The 19,890-nt window shown below is 40.5% G+C and overlaps 1 protein-coding gene across 7 annotated transcripts in view; it reads right to left on the bottom strand.

Annotated features, from left to right (window-relative positions):
• The window catches only part of THUMPD2 (THUMP domain containing 2), a 45,786-nt gene extending 44,259 nt beyond the window's left edge, over positions 1-1,527 (bottom strand). For all 7 annotated transcript variants that reach the window (XR_003794890.1, XR_003794888.1, XR_003794889.1 and 4 more), the window contains exon 1: positions 1,377-1,527. Coding sequence is in view for 3 of the 7 variants with exons in the window: in XM_029231834.1 (XP_029087667.1) it covers positions 1,377-1,502 (126 nt within the window). In the remaining 4 variants the exon portion in view is untranslated. The remainder of the gene's footprint in view (positions 1-1,376) is intronic.
• Between the last annotated feature and the right edge of the window lie 18,363 nt (positions 1,528-19,890).

Raw genomic sequence — 19,890 nt, 5'->3', positions numbered from 1 at the left:
CAGAGGATAGAGGAACATAGGAAACCACACCATGGAGAAGCAAATGGCAAAGACTGAGAACAAGCAGAGACCATCTTTTTTCTAATAATGCAGCATATGCAGACTGGGTCAAGCCATCTGTTTTTCATACCAAGAACTCTGCGTTTACATTTTAAAACCTCAGTGCAGCAAGACGTCATGGCTGCACAGTGTTTAACGAACTGGACCCAGGTCCCAGCCTGCCTAGGTTGAACATGATAATATGCTCATGCTTGATTTCAGACAGCTTGGGTTTGAATCCCAGCTCTGCCGTTTTCTGGTTCCACGACTTGAATATTTCATTGGACTTTACCTGTGCCTCATTTTCCGTTTCTGTTAAATGTGGAGCCTACCTCATACCATAGGGCAGTTGTGAAAATTGTCTGACACATATTAAATGCTTAATCCATGTCAGCGGCTGCTATTGTTGCTTTTTTAGATTAGCTACATTCAATACTCTATGACATTCTGTGACCAAAACCACAAATGGCAGGTAGTCTAATAAAGATTGATACCATTCTTCATGACCCCTCGATCCTCCTCTCCCCACCCCCTCATCACGGAAACTCCTTTTGTGGACCTTCAACACTGCAGGAGTCCTGGGAGTGGAGTGGTCTATTTCTTTCATTAAGCTTTCATTTTCCAAAAACACATCATTCACGCTGTCATATATATCCCATCAAGATACTGGAGCATTTTTCTATTACATCCTTTTCCTGTTTTCAAGAACCAGGCTCAGCACGTCCTAGAACCTAAACTGATGTTTAAAACCTCCTTCGTTTCATTGAAATTAACAGCGTATAAATGCCAGCAACTGTTAACTTCCTCCTCTGAGGCTTCCGAGAGAATTTTTCTACCTACTATTTACTGCGTGTTTAAGGTGTACTTTACACACCCTTTATCATTTAATCCTCCCCAAAGTCCTATGAGATAAACATAATCATTGTCGGGAAACTGACAAAAACAGCTGAACCAGAAGATTATATTTGCATTTAAAGGATGGAGAAAGGATTCTGATAGGTCTAATTCTAATTATAGGCACTATCACTTTTCTTTTAAAGAATCCATGAAGTAACTTGCGTCAACCCCTCTTTTTAACAAAACTTCACGCGTGACAGATACGCGGTAACAGATGGGCAGGGAAAAACGGCTGGCGAGTTTTTCCGGCAGTAATTAGAGGACCTGCCAGCAGAACTCCGAGGGCTGGGACGTCGCCTCCGTGGGTTCGCGGGCCGAGAGCGCGGGGCTCACGTCGCTTTCCCGGGTCTGGGACGGATCCCGGCGGGGAGGCACCACGGCCAGGGCCGGGGACTGGGCCGCCCTGCTTCCCGCCCGGGCGCGCGACCAGGCCGACTCACCTGCGTGGCCGCCAGCCGCGACCGCACCTCCCGCATCAGGAAGGGCTCCAGGCCGCGGCCCGCGGTGCAGAAGAAGCGGGCGCCCGCTGCAGGCCCGGAGCGGCGACCGCCCGGCACCGCCGCCATGGCGGCTCGAGGTCACGTGGCCTCGGGTACGCGCGCCTCGGCGCAGCGAACCCGGAGGCGGCGCTCACGCGGCGGAGGGCCGGGTGTTGCCAAAGGCGAGCCGGGCAGGGAGGTCCCGGGAGGGTGCGATCGGCTGGGAAGGGCCATGTGGGTCTCCTAGGTTAACTGCTTGGAACCCCCTTGATTAGGCATCTGGAATTATTTACAGTCACAGGTGGAAGGGATATGATTGGGATATATAAAAAGGCTATATAGGGCTTCCCTGGTGGCGCAGTGGTTGAGAGTCCGCCTGCCAGTGCAGGGGACACGGGTTCGTACCCCGGTCCGGGAAGATCCCACATGCCGCGGAGCGGCTGGGCCCGTGAGCCATGGCCGCTGAGCCTGCGCGTCCGGAGTCTGTGCTCCGCAACGGGAGAGGCCACAACAGTGAGAGGCCCGTGTACCGCAAAAAAGAAAAAAAAAGGATATATATATATACACACACATAGAGGGTGGCAGAGTTTATTTCAGAAAGAATATAGACTGCCATCGATCTGTTAGATCTTTAGCAGATATCATGACACATCTTTGCCTCTGATACTCACGGCCTCGCGGTGCTGAAGAAATGAATGATGATTATAGGGAAGCAACGTAAAATGTGGCAGACTATAGGGGCTAACTGATGTGATGCTTGAAATATCCATTAGATTTCACCCCAATTCTCTTCCCGAAGTGGATAAGATTACTGGTTTGTGCTAGTAGCGAGATGTGTGAATGAGAAATCCTATTCCAACTGATAAATTGTTGGTGAATAAAACAGATGAGTAACTTGTTAAAAATATTTTCAAATCAAATATTTTTTTAAGATGGGAAAATAAAGCCTTAAAAAATGATTTCTCTGTAACTGCTACGCTTTAAATGTCTATAACAAAGGAAGCTACCGCAGTAATAGGTCCTTCTCTTGTACCTCGGAGAAGACAGTTCATCAGAAGTCCATTGGAACTTGGATAAGAAGGCAAATAAGAGTACAGCAACGTGTACTCTTATTTTTAATCTTTGACTATAAGCATAATAAAAATAGGTAATAAAAATCAAGCATGATATGCATTAGCATAGTTTTAAAACAAATTATATCTCTGACATAACTTTTAAAAATAAAGGCGTGAAATATTTTTTTTTAGAAAGGAGATATAATATCATCTCATCCATCTGTCTTGTGTTTCAGATTGAGGAAGTTGATGCCTAGAGAGGCCAAGGGACAGTGAGTTAGTGGTGCAGCTGAGGCTGCAACCTAGCCGCCTTGGCATCTACTATACTGAGCTCTGTTCCATTCCTCCCAACTCCCTCCCCTCCTCTCCATCTCTCCCCACTACTCTTCTCATGTAAGGAGCCTGGTTCTGCCTTCACCAAGCATTGGGCTCAAACTGGGAATTCCTAGGCCCAAGAGTAGAACTTCCCGTGCTCCCACAAAATGTCTTTATGTTCATGAAACAGGTCACATTTCTTGCACTAAGTTAATCATTAGGGTAATGAATACACCATCCAGTTTGGGCCACCTGATTTGATTGACTCTCAACAGTATTTGAAGGGATTTGTTTTTAAACTATGAATTAAATTGACAATGAATATATTACTTGGGAAACATAGAAGCCATATTATAGTATGAACAGCATTAAATTAGCTCTGTAGTTATATGAATCAGATATATAGGAACTATTAAATGTGTATCTGTCTAGCCAGTACGTCTCACGCGCTTCAGAATGGGACACCAAGGTGAATAATGGACTTCCCTTCCCTCTGTCCCACCCCCTCCTCAGCTCATGGTCCACTAGGACAGTATTATGAAAAAAATTTTTTAATTATCTATTTATTTATTTTGGCTGTGTTGGGTCTTCGTTGCTATGTGCGGGCTTTCTCTAGTTGCAGTGAGTGGGGGCTACTCTTTGTTGCAGTGCACGGGGTTCTCATTGCAGTGGCTTCTCTTGTTGCGGAGCACGGGCTCTAGGCACACAGGCTTTAGTAGCTGCGGCATGTGGGCTCAGTAATTGTGGCGCACAAGCTTAGTTGCTCTGTGGCATGTGGAATCTTCCCGGACCAGGGATTGAACCTGTGTTCCCTGCATTGGCAGGCGGATTCTTAACCACTGTGCCACCAGAGAAGCCCGTGAAAATTGTTATGGAATCAGGTAACTTGGGCTTTTCAAAGCTTCAGTCCTAAAACTTCTTCTCAGACCCATGCATTTTGGTGAAATGTTTTTTTTCCCTCCAGACTTATGTTCTTGTTCTCTTGGCAGTTGCCATAGCTATTCCAACTCCTCTATACTTTGAGGCTGCTGACTCTCAAGTCTGTCTGGGGAAACCCACGAAACCTCCATAGTACTTCCTACATTCTGGACCCAAGATGGTAAGCACCCAGACATACGGTATCCCATTCAGTTCACCACGTACCAGACCCACTCCCTACCAGATGCCACACTAAGTCTTGAGGATACAAAGATGAGTAAGTAAGGGTCTGGACTTCAAGGGGCTCAGAGGATGGTGAGACTGATTTAGTGAGGACTACCCAGGATGCTGTGGCAGCACAAACAGGCAGCAGGGAGAGTTTCCTGGAGAAAATCACTTCTACGCCAAGCCATGAAGGTTGTGTAAGAGTTAAATGACTCACTGGGGATGGGGGGAGAGGGTGAGGGGTTGTAATCGTTGTGTAGAGTTTTGGGTAGAAGGAGCAGCAGATGCAAGTGTGTGTGTGTGTGTGTGTGTGTGTGTGTGTGTGAGAGAGAGAGAGAGAGAGACAGAGACAGAGACAGAGACAGAGACAGAAGGCCACAGCGGCAGTTAGGTATTATAAGAGCATAAATTGTATGAGTTGAGGTCGATAGAGGTAAAGGTAGAAAGGTCGGTAGGGACCAGGTCACAGCAGTGCTGCCCAAGGCAGAAGAAGAAATAACTTCTCCAGCCTCAGGCTGGCCAGCAATATGCTCTCCTGGACAAAACCATGCCTGCACAGCCCATCTTCCTCTTACCTCCCCCGCTTTTCCCTTCTTCTGTTGTCTTTGCCTCTCCAGGAGCCTTTGGTCAGCAAGGTCAGGGGCCACTCTTGTTCCAGCTGGGGGGTCAAGTGCATTTACACACCCTTGGACCCTGCAGCAGCACAGCCCTTCCGTCAATGCCTTTCACACAATGCTTGAGATAAGATGAAACAGGTGGAGAGCTGCCTCTTTAGGGAGAAAACAATTGGTTTTTTGAGAGGAGACCTGCCTGGAATTCTCTCCCTATTATGCGAATGATTTTCCTCCATCATTTCTGTTCCTCATTCAAAAATGTCTCTACTGAAGAAGAACCACTGATCCCTATAGATGTTTAGCTTAGCCAGCTGTTTTGCTGATTGAATATTGCAGATTTAACACATAGGAAGTTGGCAGTTGGCACGAGCAATTTTAGAACAGACACACTTTTAATTGGGGGTGTTTTAGGAATTTAGGGCAAGGTTATTTGCTTCAAGTTCTCTCCCTATTTTGGTGCAATTGGCAATTCCTTTAGTTCTTAAAAGCATTTGATGTATGAACTTAGATATTAAAATGCAAATGCTTTAGACTACGAGATCCTTGAGGATGGGATGACGTCATTCATCTGGGCATCCGAGGAGAGTATGCTGGCTTGTGTATGGTGGGCTTTTGGTCAGTGAAGGCTGAATTGGTTGGAATCGTGACTAAATGGAAGGCCACTCACTAAAGAAATCCCCCTCAGCTAGAAGGGATTGCTATCACCACCATATCAGTGGGGGCCTATGTGAGTGAGACATGGAGATAAGAGTAGAGTACTGAGACCACTGAAGGGAATTCAGGGGACAGGAGGACCCCAAAGATAAACTTCTTTGCAACTTTGCCTGCTACTTCCCCCTGCCTCACCATTTCTCTAGCCTTCCCCCCCCCCACTTTATAAATAACGTTTCCTTACCAGGGATTCTCCTCAGAATGACTTGGGGAGTCATTTCAATATGTCGGGCTTGCCATCCCCCTCTCCCCTGTATTCTGGTACAGTTGAGTGGGGTTGGTGACAAGCTGGGGCCCTTCTCCCCAGGAAGGAACCATTGCTATATACCAACCAATTCAACTGCTGACTTCCCCCAAATGCCTGCTCTTTCCCCACTCGCCGCAGGCCTTCGCTTATACTGTTCCCTTTGTTTAGAACCCTCTTCTCTTCCCTTTCTTCTCTTTAAGGCTAAGCTAGAATGCCACATCTTCCGTGAAGCTCTTTTCCTGCCTTTACAACATAACATTTTATACATTTACCATTTATTTATTCATTCATAAATATTTATTGAGTCTATGGCAATGTATCAGCTGATATGACAAGGTCCCAGCCTTTGAGAATCTTTCAGTTTAATGGGAGGTAATGTGATGGTGCTGGATTGCCCAGAGAGACATATAAAGGATGACAATACAGTGTGATATATGGGAAGGAAAGGAGAGCAATTGGGCCTGGCATATAGTAAGCACTTTATAAACAAGATTGAACAAATGAATTTATTCTGAAGTTGAGTGAACACTTGTCACATCTGTGGCTTCTCAGCTCACTTTGAACATCTTTGCCAAGTCAGGACATTCTCTGCCTTCAGAAACCCACCTCCTCAAGGTGGATATGTAGTTAGTAAGCCCCATGGAGGTATGATGAACTCTATTCACATAGCCCAGCATAGTAATTTAAAAAGAGTAGGATTTTACAAAATTTTTAGAATTCAATTGAATTGTAGCATTGTGGTAAAACCTTAGATACAGACACAGAAGTCTGTTGCACACACACATTCCAACCAAGTCAGTGCAGGCTGTGAAAGAATCAATATATTTGTATGTCTGGAGTGGCAAAAGCAGTTTGGGGAAAAGCTCTTGGTCACATACTGATCATTTAAACCACTTACATGCACACAGTCATCATCATGCATGGTGCTTCTTTGAACATACAGTCAAAAAAGAAAATTTAGCAGAAAATTATTGCATTGTGTATGTAAATACTGCTTTAAAGCATTATTTATTCATTAGTGTTCATATCACTGTAGTTTTAATTGTAGCATCAAAATTCAAAAGATACAACTGCCATGCTTTGATCTAGAGAGACAATTCTTTTATAGCTATTATCTTCCTTTAGTTATGCAGTGCATGAAATTATTTTGATGTACAAATAAAACCTAGTATATCCGGTGCTTTTTCAGAAAAGCGTGCTGAGTGTTTAATGCATATTTCAAGACACTAGGGTATTTGATGTGGTTTTGTTTAAATGTATTTTGAGCCCATAAAACTGTATTTATATCTGATAGACCTTTATAATGTCCCAGTTAGAAGAGAGTATGAAAATTATTTCTTGGATATATTTGCTGACTGAACGAATGACTGAATCTACAATTTTCTTCAATTTGCTTGAGTGAACTATATTGCCTAAATAAAATAAAGCCATTTTCTTCTTGCAGTTATATTCACCTTACTCCGACTGCTGTTTTAATATTCCTTTTCTTGTGCTGCGTGTATGTGTATGTTTACTATGAATTATTTTCCTTGAGAGGTTTGCTATTACCTACCTTTCTATTTCCTAGTCCAAAGAAAGCCCCAGAAACGTCCCAAACTACCTAGGATACCCATATTTTGATATTTTCCCCCTTTCATTTTCTTGTAAGTCTTGCTGCTTTCTAGTAGACGGCTGTTTATTTTGCCTGTTTATCAGTGGTCATTGAAGAAAAAAATCACCTTAAAACTCAAGCAGCTGTGATCTGCAAATAAACAAAAACAACCAGATTTTATTTCCTCGAAAATACAGAAAGAACACCCTGTTTTACCGTGAATGGTATTTGGCAGAACAGAATCTGGAGATTTTATTAGACTGTTAGCTTGATTCAGTCAATTTTCTCCCATTGTTGGCATGAAGAATTGAGAGTAAATTGTGGAGCAAGCAAACTTACTTTATTATGTATTCATATCTTTCTATTTTTTTGTTGTTGTTGTTGAAGGGTGATAATACTTTGCTGCCCATGGACATTTTGTGCTGCTTTGAAAAATAGATTTTTTAGCACTCTTGGAAAATTCTTTCTGATCTAGTCTATATCCACACATAATCAGGCTTGTCTCCCAACAATTCTTTAAAAAAATTTTTAGATTTAATAATGAAGGATATTCTATTTCCATTTAATGCTATAATTTTAAAAATAAATTTATTTATTTCATTATTTTATTTGTTTATTTTGGCTGTGTTGGGTCTTTGCTGCTTTGCGCGGGCTTTTCTCTGGTTGCGGCGAGTGGGGGCCATACTCTTTGTTGCGGTGCACGGGCTTCTCATTGTGGTGGCTTCTCTTGTTGCGGAGCACGGGCTCTAGGCGCGCGGGCTTCAGTAGTTGTGGCTTGCGGGCTCAGTAGTTGTGGCGCAGGGGCTTAGTTGCTTCGCGGCATGTGGGATCTTCCCAGACCAGGGATCGAACCCATGTCCCCTGCATTGGCAGGTGGATTCTTAACCACTGCGCCACCAGGGAAGCCTCTATAATTTTTAATAATGGTATTAATTACTTAGCTTAACAGAAAAACAATATAGATACAAAATGAAAGATGCAATCTGTAGCACCAGCTTAGGCAATAATTTGGGTCTTTCATAAAATACCTTCAGAATAAGACATAATGCTGCAATTATTTGGTACTGGGTGAGCTTCTAGATCCCAGACAGATAATAATATTTGTATCTTTAATCACTATATGTATCTTGCTTTATTGCCCCGTCACTCTGATCAACTTAGATGACACAGGTCTTCTGCCTCACAAGTTTCAAAATCTAAATGTAGCCAGGCTGGGAAAAATAATCTTAAAGGCAGGCTTCAGAATTCACCTTAGATACAAAATAGTCTGTTTAAGAAGATTCCTCGATGGAGTTCAGTGAGGCTTCAAGTCCCCGACCAGAGAAATCTAGAGACAGTTAAACCATTCTGCTTGAGAAGTCAATAAGAGGTAGGGAATATGGTGATGGGGGGAGATCAGATAAGGAAAGGGGGGTGTGGGATAGCAGGGTGGGAAGCTGAGGCCAGTGGGGAAAAGCAGCCAGTGAGAGGTTGCCTGTGGTATGGTTGCTGAAGGACTTCTAAGAAGGATCTTCAGTACTCAATTTAAATTTGTTTCTGGTGTTGCCATGTTTAACCTCTCGAGTACCCAAACTTTCAGTAAAACAAATAGACAGAAATAGATTTTGCCTCAGGTATTTTAGGATTCAAAGTTATCAGGGTGTTTTCTTTTTTTTTAATTGAAATATAGTTGATTTACATTGTTGGGTTAGTTTCAGGTGTACAACAAAGTGATCCAGTTATATATCTATATCTATATCTATATATAAAATTTTTCAGGTTCTCAGTAGGTCCTTGTTAGTTATTTATTTTACATATAGCAGTATGTTTTGATGTGGAAAAGGGGTGGTACCCTTTACATGCATTGTGGCTATCTTTTGAATAAATTCAGTGGAAGCAAGAACTCAGACCAGAGCCCATAAGGAAAACCTAAGTGTCTGAATTCATCCCTCACCTGCAGCAATAGATTTTATATAAACCAAGTGTCTAATCCTTCAGTACTTTTTTCTTATTGTTGACAGGTGTAGACAGTGCAATCTCAGGGTGACCCAGGGCAGATTAACTAATGGGGATTATAATCAGAGGTTGGGCCCAACATTCTCAGTTTTGTAGTTTTGGATGATCATTTTCTCATAGTCTCTTTAAATTATTCTGTAAAATAGTACTAGTTTTGCACATGGAGTAATCACAAGAATCAGACTTGCTCAAATCTGTTGTCTGGACGTTGTATGTGGTTTGTACTGGATGCTGCACCAGCTTTCTACATTGGATGTAGTTTAGTGCAGATTTTCCAGACTTTTTTAGACTTTTGGGGTACATACACTCTTTTAATTGGAAGCACTTTTCTTAACTGTGGCAGTGGACTTGGATTCTTTCAAAAACAAATTCCTAAAGTTGTGAAAGACTGTGTGTTAGGGAGGGGGGTGACATTCGGCTATTGAATGCATAGTGAGGCTCTTCGTTTGTGGGGTGAGAATAGCAGTCACAGTTTTGAGAGTTGGATTTCCTTGAAGGCTCCTTTGTTACTGAGCACCCAGTGAGGGCAGCTAGAAGACATAGGCTCTGGAAACCACGGTTAATCCAAACAATGCCAGATAAACTTGACACCCATATGTTTTAAATGTACGGCCCAGATGTGGTAAGTAATAGTATTTGTTATTTCAAAATGGGTATACATAGAATTTAAAACATTCACATATATAACTTGTTGAAAACCGTGTTAGGTGGTAACTTGATTTGGAAATTCCTTGCTCTTCTTTGAATTACAGTTGGCTCTCTACCCAGATTCTGTCAAAGAGATGTTCAAAAACTTGAAGACAAAATCTCACTAATAAGATAAATCTGATGGGGGCAAATGCAAGGAAAAAAATTGGGAAGGACTGACTAGACACAAGTTTAATCCAAATTTAGCTGTTCTAAGCCTAAATACGAAAAGTGGACCTCAAACTGCATATTTGTTAACAATTACTTAATATAGTATTTTAGGGCATTTATTAGAATAATTTTACTTTTGACATGGATATGAAAGCAGAGAAGGTTAGGGAAAAAAATAACTGAGGAAAACAAATCTTACATGGAAGGTAAGAAGGAGTTGAAATTGTTTAGCTTGCTGAAATGAAGGAAGGTTAAGAAAAAGCCTTAAATATCTTCAAATACATGAATGGGATCATTAGTGGGATACTAGTCTGTTATAAAGAAAACTGAAAAAAAAATGCATGGGTTCAACTCTTAAAGCCCTTTGGGACTTCAAGTCCCAGAGTCTGAAGTTCTGGCTTTCTGACCTGCCGGTCCCTTTCCCAGGGGACCACCAGTGTCTTCTTGGTGGCCCAGAGTGTAGCCTTTGCTCTTTACCATTTGTTGATCACAATCTAAGCAAGGCAGGTGTCCCAAGATCAGGTCATAAAGGGTGAAATTGATGCATAGAGACAGATGGTTACTGAAGAGGCTAGATGGGTAATTATTCACTTCCAAAGACTTTGATAAGTGAAAAAAATTTCTTTGTTCTCCCATAAGCTCTTTAGTCTTATTCCTCTATTAGGATTTACCATATTGTTTTTTGTTTTGTTTTGCTTTGTTTTTTAAATTGTGGTAGAAACCACATAGCATAAAATTTACCATCTTAACCATGTTTAAGTGTACAGTTCAGTAGTAACTATATTCACATTGTTGTGCAAGTGATCTCTAGAACTTTTTATCTTATAAAACTGAACAAACCCTCCCCTCCCACCCCCGTCTCTCCCTCTCCCCAGCCCCTGGCATATTGGATTTTTTTTTTTTTTTGCGGTACGCGGGCCTCTCACTGTTGTGGCCTCTCCCGTTGCGGAGCACAGGCTCCGGACGCGCAGGCTCAGCGGCCATGGCTCACGGACCCAGCTGCTCCGTGGCATGTGGGATCTTCCCAAACTGGGGGCACGAACCCGTGTCCCCTGCATCGGCAGGTGGACTCTCAACGACTGTGCCACCAGGGAAGCCCTGGCATATTGGATTTTGATGGATTTTTTTTTTCTACATGTTTATCTCCCTCATTAGTTTCTAAGTTAAGAACTTACTCATCTTTTGTCCTCAGCGCCTTACACTTAGAGGGTACTTAATAAATGCCTTCTGACTGAATGCAAGAATGAACAGCAGAGTGAGTCTTTTTAAATAGAATTGTGGTAATAACATTAAGTTAATGGATGTGGCTGATACCATTTGCTTTCCTAACCCATCCCCTTTTTTACAAAAGCCAGATTTCATTCGGGATGACAATGGATGTGGCTAATCCTAGCAATGACTCTTGAATGGTCCAGTCTGTGGTTCTCAACCCTGCCTGCACGTGACAATCACCTCTGTTGCTTTTTCTTTTCTTTTTTAAAAAAATATTTATTTACTTATTTATTTATTTGGCTGTGCCGGCTCTTAGTGGCAGCACGCAGGATCTTTTCAATTGCAGCATGCAGGATCTAGTTCCCTGACCAGGGATCGAACTCAGGCCCCCTGCATTGGGAGCCAGGAGTCTTAGCCACTGGACCACCAGGGAAGTCCCACCTGTTTTGCTTTTAAAAATACAGATTCCCATTTGAAAAAGAATAGATACATGTATATGTATAACTGAATTACTTTGCTGTACACCTGAAACAAACACAACATTGTTAATCAACTATACTCCAATATAAAATAAAAATTTAAAAAAATGACAGAACTGGAGAGAATGGCATAAAAAAAAAAAAAAGAAAAAAATTCTTAAAAGAAAAAAATACAGATTCCTGCTCCGCCTCCACAATTCTGATTTAATTGGTTTGAAGTGGGTCATTAGCATTTAAAAAAATCTCTCACTAGGGTAGAGAACCATTGTCAGGCAATCCTGTTCCTTGCCAGATCTTTGCTTTTCCTGGCTTTTTAATCTCTGGGGTCGGCCATGTGACCTAGTTCTGGCCAATGAATCTCTGCTGTGTCTTCTGGCACTCCTTTTGCTTTCCTGATAAAAGAGACAGATACCAGAGAACTTAATGCTATGGCATCTTCCTCTTTTTTTCTGTTTTGAACGCAGGTGTGATGCCGTATGCTATGGTAGCCGTCTTGCAACCATGAGGCAACAAGCATTAAGGTAAAAAACCCAACAAGTTCATGGGGAAGCAGAAAGTTGGAAAGAACCTGGGTCTTTAATAACATTGTTGAATTATGGGACTGCCTACTTTTTCTTGCTTACTAAACAATAAGTGTCCTTATGGTTTAATCCTCCTAACAGTGGCTCTTCTCTCATTACCTGCTTACAAAAGCATTCTGAGCTGAAACAAAGGGTATCATAGACCAAACTCAGACTGGATGCAGATAAATCCCATGAAGAAACATTTTTCAGAAAACCTGGCTAAAACTATTTGCCTACATGTATAACTGCTATGGCAAAGATTTGTGATATTTCCTGTAAAACATTCCCTGATGTGACTATCAAAAACAGACCAAAGTTGGGTATAATTTTTTTTTTTTTTTTTGTGCGGTATGCGGGCCTCTCACTGTTGTGGCCTCTCCCGTTGCGGAGCACAGGCTCCGGACGCGCAGGCTCAGTGGCCATGGCTCACGGGCCCAGCCGCTCCGCAGCATGTGGGATTCCCCCCTGACCGGGGCACGAAACTGTGTCCCCTGCATCGGCAGGCAGACTCTCAACCACTGCGCCACCAGGGAAGCCCAAAAGTTGCATATAATTTTTACTCAGTTTTGCATTTATGTTTTTGTATTTACAGTAATAAATGTCAGCATGGTAGAATGGCTTATCTAATGAAAAATAACATTTATTCATTGAACAAATATTTATTGAACATCAGCTCTGTGCCAGACATGAGTTTAGCTAAGCATATGGGAACATTAGTGAACAAAGCAAATAACTCTGTCTTTAAAAATACCCCTGTGGCACTGATACTCTAGTTGGGGGCTGCAGGAGGCAAACAAAGAAGCCATCATGATAATAAATAAGATGTGGGGTGTGTTAGAATGTCAAAAGTGCTATTGAGAAATAGAACAGGTTAAGGAGGGCTAGGAGCACAGGAAAGAGAAAGACTCACAGTTTTAAATCAGGTAGAGGAGGCAGACCTCACTGATTTTACTTTTGACATGATACGTCTTTAAATACTCAGGTAAAAGGATCATTATGGAGAATGAAGTTAACTTTAAGTACTAGATTCGTTTTCTGAAAATGTACTGTAACCAAAGTGTGCTCCCCAAAGGGCTGGTGAAGTTTATACCTGCTAGCCACAGATAAGGGGAAAAGAATTGATCCTCGATTTTGTGGAGATTGTGTGTCCTCCTGCCTATCATATATTCTTATCAGACATCTTATGGTGGATAATTTTTAGAACCCAAAAGCTGGTGTTACTTTCTGCAGTTTGAATGTACAGAATTAAAAACAGTGGTTCTCAAAAATCATAATGATGCCTGTTCTAAATGCTGGGAATATGGTCGTGAACCGGTCTGAAAAGGTCCGAGCTCACGGACCTCACTTTCTAAAACAGGGAGAAAGTTCCTCTGTCTGTTCATAAGCATGTGATTTCCCCGTGCCCTTTGGGTTTTGGTTTATTTTAGTAAGATTGGACATAGAAGGACATTATGATGGTGACATGTTGCTGTATTTGAGAATAGGGAAGGGATACAACCAGTAGTGGGCATTCCGTTCTTACTTGTGACAGGTGCCACTCTTGTCACTCTTTGCTGTCCAGCTCGCTTTGGTTGATTTAATAGCAGTTTTGTGAGTTCCCAGGGAAACCCCACCAATCAGGAATGCAAGGAGGGGGAAAGAGACAGCTATAAGAATTAGTCTCTCCTAAGGATCTTCCTCAGATTTTACCTCAATTAATTGCTTGAGATATTGATAAAAGTCATATACATAAATTATTAAATTTTATGTAAGCTTTTGGAAAGGTTTTTAAAAATTACTTTTGAGACAATGGTAGAAAACTAGTCATTTAAAAAAATTTTACTGAAATATAGTTGATTTACAATGTTGTATCTAATTTCTGCTGTATAGCAAAGTGACTCAGTTATACATTTATATATTCTTTTCATATTCTTTTCCATTATGGTTTATCCCAGGATATTGAATATAGTTCCCTGTGCTATACAGTAGGACCTTGTCGTTTATCCATCCTATATATAATAGTTTGCATCTGCTCATCCCAGACTCCCAGTGCCTCCCACCCCCACCCTTGGCAGCCACAAGTCTGTTCTCTATGTCTGTAAGTCTGTTTTTGTTTTGTAGATATGCTCATTTGTGTTGTATTTTAGATTCCACATATAAGTGACATCATATGGTATTTGTCTTTCTCTTTCTGATTTACTTTGATTAGATAATCTCTAGGTCCATCCATGTTGCTGCGAATGACATTATTTCATTCTTTTTTATGGCTGAGTACTATTCCATTTTATATATATACCACATCTTCTTTATCCATTCCTCTGTTGATGCACATTTAGGTTGCTATTGTAAGTAGCATGTCTTGGCTCTTGTAAATAGTGCTGCTATGAACATAGAGGTGCATGTATATTTTCAAATTATAGTTTTATCTGGGTATATGCACAGGAGTGGGATTGCTGGATCATATGGCAACTTTATTTTTAGAAAACTAGTTATTTAAAGAAATACCAAGATCTCTATAGACCAGGGCTTGAATATTATTGATATTTAATTCTTCTCAACTAAATATAAGGGTTATTCTAGGGAGCCCAGTGGGGAAAATTCTTCACTAACTACCCCTTGGCTTACATTTCTAAAGAAAAGTCTTTTTAAATGTACTTGGGCGGGGTGTGGGAGGTGGTGCACGTCTAGGGAATGGAGAAAACACTGAAAATCAAGGAGAAGGCTGTTCTTTGTAAAAATATCCATGAAAAGGGACACAGCTTCACCGTTAGCCAAACTACAGCAATGTATGGGGACTCTCATGGTCTCTTTTAAGGCAACTGAGAAGCATAAGATTTTGCATATTAAAAATTTTTCGCAGAGCAAACAGAAGTCTCTGGAGGTCAGGGCCTTTGAGAGAGGTGATCTAGGGCTGGTTGATGTTTTATGGCTGCATGGTTTTAGCCCAGTTTGGTTTTATGAAGTGAGAGGAGAAAAAAAAAATTCTGTTTGGAGTACTCTGTGTTTTATTTGCCTTCCTGAGTTATTGTGATGGCCTTCTAGGCTGAAGTTTAATGACATCAAATGACAACTGTTTATTTTACCCGGGCTTCAACATCTGACAGAGGCAAATCATCCCGTCTTACATCCTGGATTAAGTGTAAACAAAAGTGTGATAAGATACAACCTGAGGAACAAATTTTAAAAATAGTAGTCATCACTCAGATACAATTTTTATAAGCTTTTTCCTGTTTATTCCACTTGATTGCATTAACGCTAGCATTGCCTACAGAAATGAGGTTTTGTGATGTGTGTGACATTATTCCCTCTTTTTTCCTTCCTTCCCTCCTTTCTCTTGAAATCGAAAACAAATATTTCAGTAAGTAAATGTCAGAAGAAAATCTGTATCAAATTTCAAGTTGCTTGGTGTTGTTTCTATGATTTTGAAAATCAACACAGCTATATATTTTGTGCGTGGTTAGGCCTAATTCAATAAAAGTATTTGGAAATCAAAGAAAATCTTGTCCTTATCTATACTAGGAATCGACAGATCAGTAGATGGAGTGTTAATGAATTTATTCTAATTATTTTCCCTTTGGAGTGGATAAGATAATTTATTTAAATACAAGTTTTAATTCATCCAGTCTAACATTTGACAAGAACACTGATACAACTCAAGCTATTAATTTTTCAGAGTTTATTTTGGGGCTATTTCTCAATAATAGTCTAAATGAAAGTGACCAATTGTGATAATTATTGATGAAGCTTGAAGAGATAATAGGGTAAGCTGCACTAGAAGGACTTACAGGCAGAAGAAAAAAAAGGTCTTTAGAAAAGAAACTGGTTTGAAGGGTTCCAATGATCACTTAAGAGATTCTCACGTCTTATGGAAAGGGACTCAGATCACCTGAAGCCCATGATACACAGTTAGCCATGAGTCCAACAGTCCTATTTATATAAATGATAATATTCTCAATTAGAGATTTCCCAAAAAAGAGACTTACAATCTTGTAAGAAACTTCACCCAAAATGATGAATGTACTCTAGCCTTCCTCTCTAGGCTTCCTTTGTTGCAGAGACTGTGGTTATGCTTTGAGCTGTCAATGTTAATAATACCATAGCCAGTTATTTTACCAGCAAAAGCAAGTTTATTCAGAAATAGCCAGAGGAATTGCCATTTGGGATACATGAGCTATTCGGGACCACAGGCAATCCAGAGAACAAGGAATGCAAACTGGCTTTTATAGGGAAAAGGGAGGAGTAGGGAAGGGCTGTGATAACCAAAGGGAAAGAAGCTGCAAGTCTGGAAGTATGAAGGCTTCTTATCTGTAGGGCTGCTATCAGATTGGCTGGATTGTCAGGGGCTGAGAGTTTTCTTCTTCCTGCTGGACAGTAAAGTAGGCGATATCTCCCTGTCAGAGATGTAGGCTTATGTCTCTTCCTGTTTGGAGTAATTGATGATGCAAGGCAGGGCAAAGAGAGCTCCTCCCACAGGCTTGTCCTGGCTTCAAATTTAGCTGAGGTTTGTTTAATTCTACAAAGTAAATATTCAAATTAAAAGGTATATCCAGAGATATGCAAAGTTAAACTTTCCCCCAAAGCATCATAAATGACATATCCTGTATCCAAGTTCTGCTATTAAACCAGATCTTTGAGTCATGAGCTTTGCCAGTTTCTCTTGCTCTGCTTTAATTTCTGATGACTGTACAATAAGAAATTAATCCACCTAAATTTTGGTGAACCTTTATTTCTCTTGAAGTCTGATAATACTGTCTTCTGTATCTTTTCAGCCCTGATCAGAATGAGATAGAGCTTTTTGACCTACAGCATCATGATTATAGGTAGATTTAAGAGAAAATATCCTTTGGACTTCTGTTCTTTTCTTAAAAAAAATTTTTATACTATTTATTTATTTATTTTTGGCTGTGTTGGGTCTTTGTTGCTGCGCGCAGGCTTTCTCTAGTTGCGGCGAGCAGGGGCTGCTTTTCATTGTGGTGCGCGGGCTTCTCACTGCGGTGGCTTCTCTTGTTGCAGAGCACGGGGTCTAGGTGCGTGGGCTTCAGTAGTTGTGGCACGTGGGCTCTAGAGCACAGGCTCAGTAGTTGTGGTGCACAGGCTTAGTTGCTTTGCGGCACGTGGAATCTTCCCAGACCAGGGCTCGAACCCATGTCCTGGACGTCTGTTCTTGAAATTGATTTTCTATCAGAGAGGACCTTGGTGCTAACATCTTGCTTTCTAGGGCACTGATCATAAAAACATCTCTGGCTTAACCATTTTTTATGACAGTCATTATTAGGAGATACTCATAGAACTAAACAAAACATAGGCTTCTAAACTTGGATTTCCTTACATCTTGGATCTATTCCCCCTCAGTACATGTATCAGACTCTTTCCCTGCCCACTCCTCACAATGCTCTTGCTTCTAAACTTGGATATTCTTAGTGAATGAAAGAACAGAGGATAGCAGCAACCTGTCTTCTCAAAATATTACTGCTTCAACAGATGGTACAACAGGAAAAGAATTTTTTTTAACTTAAAAGAAAGTAATTTCATAATACACTGTTTCTGGAGTCATGGTGGTTTCTCAATTATCAATTGGGTGATATCCCCGATTATCAATAGATTGAAAACTTCCTGTATGCTAGGGACTATGCTAAGCCCTTTTCATTTACATCATTTCACTTATCACTCTCAATAACTCTATGGTTAGATGGGCACTATTATTAGCCTCATCTTACAGATCAGGAAATCGCGGCACAGACGGTTAAGTGACTTTCCTTAACCACAACCACACAGTGCTCAGGCACAGAGCTGAGAATGGAATTTGTGCTGCTAGACCTCAACGCCCAGGCTCTTATCTGCTATACTCACTCTTTCTCCTTCAAGGGATGTGCAGTAGATGATTCAATAACTGTAGGGTAATGCTTATCTTAAATTTGTTGACAAATGTCCACAGTTGCATTGAGACATTTTACTAATCTATTCCTCTTCGCTCATTTAAATTAGCACTAAAAGTCTGTGCATTTGACTGTCACATTCAAATGCCTTTTCTTAAGGCATTGATTTTCATCTTATTTACCTGGTCCTTATGTTTGTTTTATTCTCTAATATTGTGATTAGGGTTATATTTTGGGTAGCTTTGTTTTTGTGCAAGGAGGGTGGAATTAGAGCTTTAAGGTAATGAATTTGACATACTGTTAGGGAGATGTGTAGACTCTTCTCTGGCTATGAAACGCTCTATATATCACTGGCCAAGCTGGTTAACTTTGTTTAAATCTTCTATAGCAGGTGCTGGCAATCTTTCCTTAAAGGACAGATAGTAAATATTTTAGGCTTTGCAGACCATACAGTCTCTGTCATAAATACTCAACTCTGCTGTGATAATGCAAAAGCAGCTATAGACTGTATGTAAATGAGTGAGTATAGCTGTGTTCCAATAAAATTGTATTTTCAAAAATTGACTGTCAGCCTGCAGGTCAGAATTTGCTGATCCATGTTCTATTGCTTTATTTACTTGTTATCTACCTGATCTATCATTTTCTGTAGGGTGTCTTAACCTTTCCAAGTAAATTCATAATTTGTTCTTGATTTATCTCCTTAAAAACCTGTCAGTTGTTACTTTATAATTTAGAATAGTAGCAGAAAATAGAGGTTGAGAAAGTGAACTCTGAGTCAGGTAGTCTGAGCATGTCCTTGTGTAAGCCGCTTAACGCTCTGTGTCTCAGTTCCCTCCTCTGTAAAATGGGAGGTAATAATTACCCCAGAGGGTTACTGAGGATTAAATGAGTTAATACATGTAAAGCTCTTAGAACAGTGCTTGGAATATGATAAGCACTAAATGCACATGAACTATTATTATTTGAGGTGTTGTTAAGTGCATTTAGGGATGTAATCATATCTTTTTGATTTATATTCTTTTAACCTATATATAGTATTCATATTTTCACTGCTATTTTTGGCCCGGCATTCACTTTCAGCTGACGTTAAAGTTGCCTCTCTGGCTTTCTTTTGGTTCACACTTGCCTATTACATCTCTTTCCTTCCTTTCCTTTTCAGCTTTTCTGTATCTGAGCATGTCTCTGTAGACAACTTATTTTTGCATCTAATTTTTTGTTTGTTGTTAAGCTGATATGATACCCTATTTCTTTTTTGTTGGTTAGTTTAATGATTTACATTTATTTTAGTTATTGTCGTATTTAGAATTATTGAGACCATCTAACTCACCTTATCTCTTTATCATACTTTCATTTGGTTTATTTATTTTTCCTTTCCTTCCTTCCACTCAATAAATCAAATATTCTTATGCTGGTTAGACAGGTATACATTTTAAATTTTTATTTGTCTGGTGGTTACCTCAAACTTAAGACCCACTTTTATGTTTTTTTTCCCTTTCATAGTTCTTGATTTTATCAATATCTATATCTTCCCCTTGAAGACTGAACTCTGAATCATATTGCCTGAATTTGAATCTTGGTACTGCCTCCTACTGGCTGTGTGTCCTTGTACAGGTTTCTTAATCGCTCCGTGCCTCAGTTTCCTCATCTGTAAAATGGTGTCTTACTTCTGATGGCAACCTCTACTTTCCTCTTTTCTGAAGAAAGTCCACTTAGTATCATCCCCTTTCAGCTCTGGATTATTATGTGTATTAATTTTCTTCTCTTCTGCTTTTTTCAGGCAAAATAAAACTTTCTGAATTATTTACTCACCCTAACTTCCTTTATATCAGGGTTAGTT

Source organism: Monodon monoceros, unplaced genomic scaffold, assembly GCF_005190385.1.
Source record: "Monodon monoceros isolate NGI ecotype Baffin Bay Population unplaced genomic scaffold, NGI_Narwhal_1 Super_Scaffold_19, whole genome shotgun sequence".
Lineage (NCBI taxonomy): Eukaryota > Metazoa > Chordata > Mammalia > Artiodactyla > Monodontidae > Monodon > Monodon monoceros.
The sequence above is the reverse complement of the archived record's forward strand: the minus strand, read 5'-3'. Positions and strand labels throughout refer to the sequence as shown.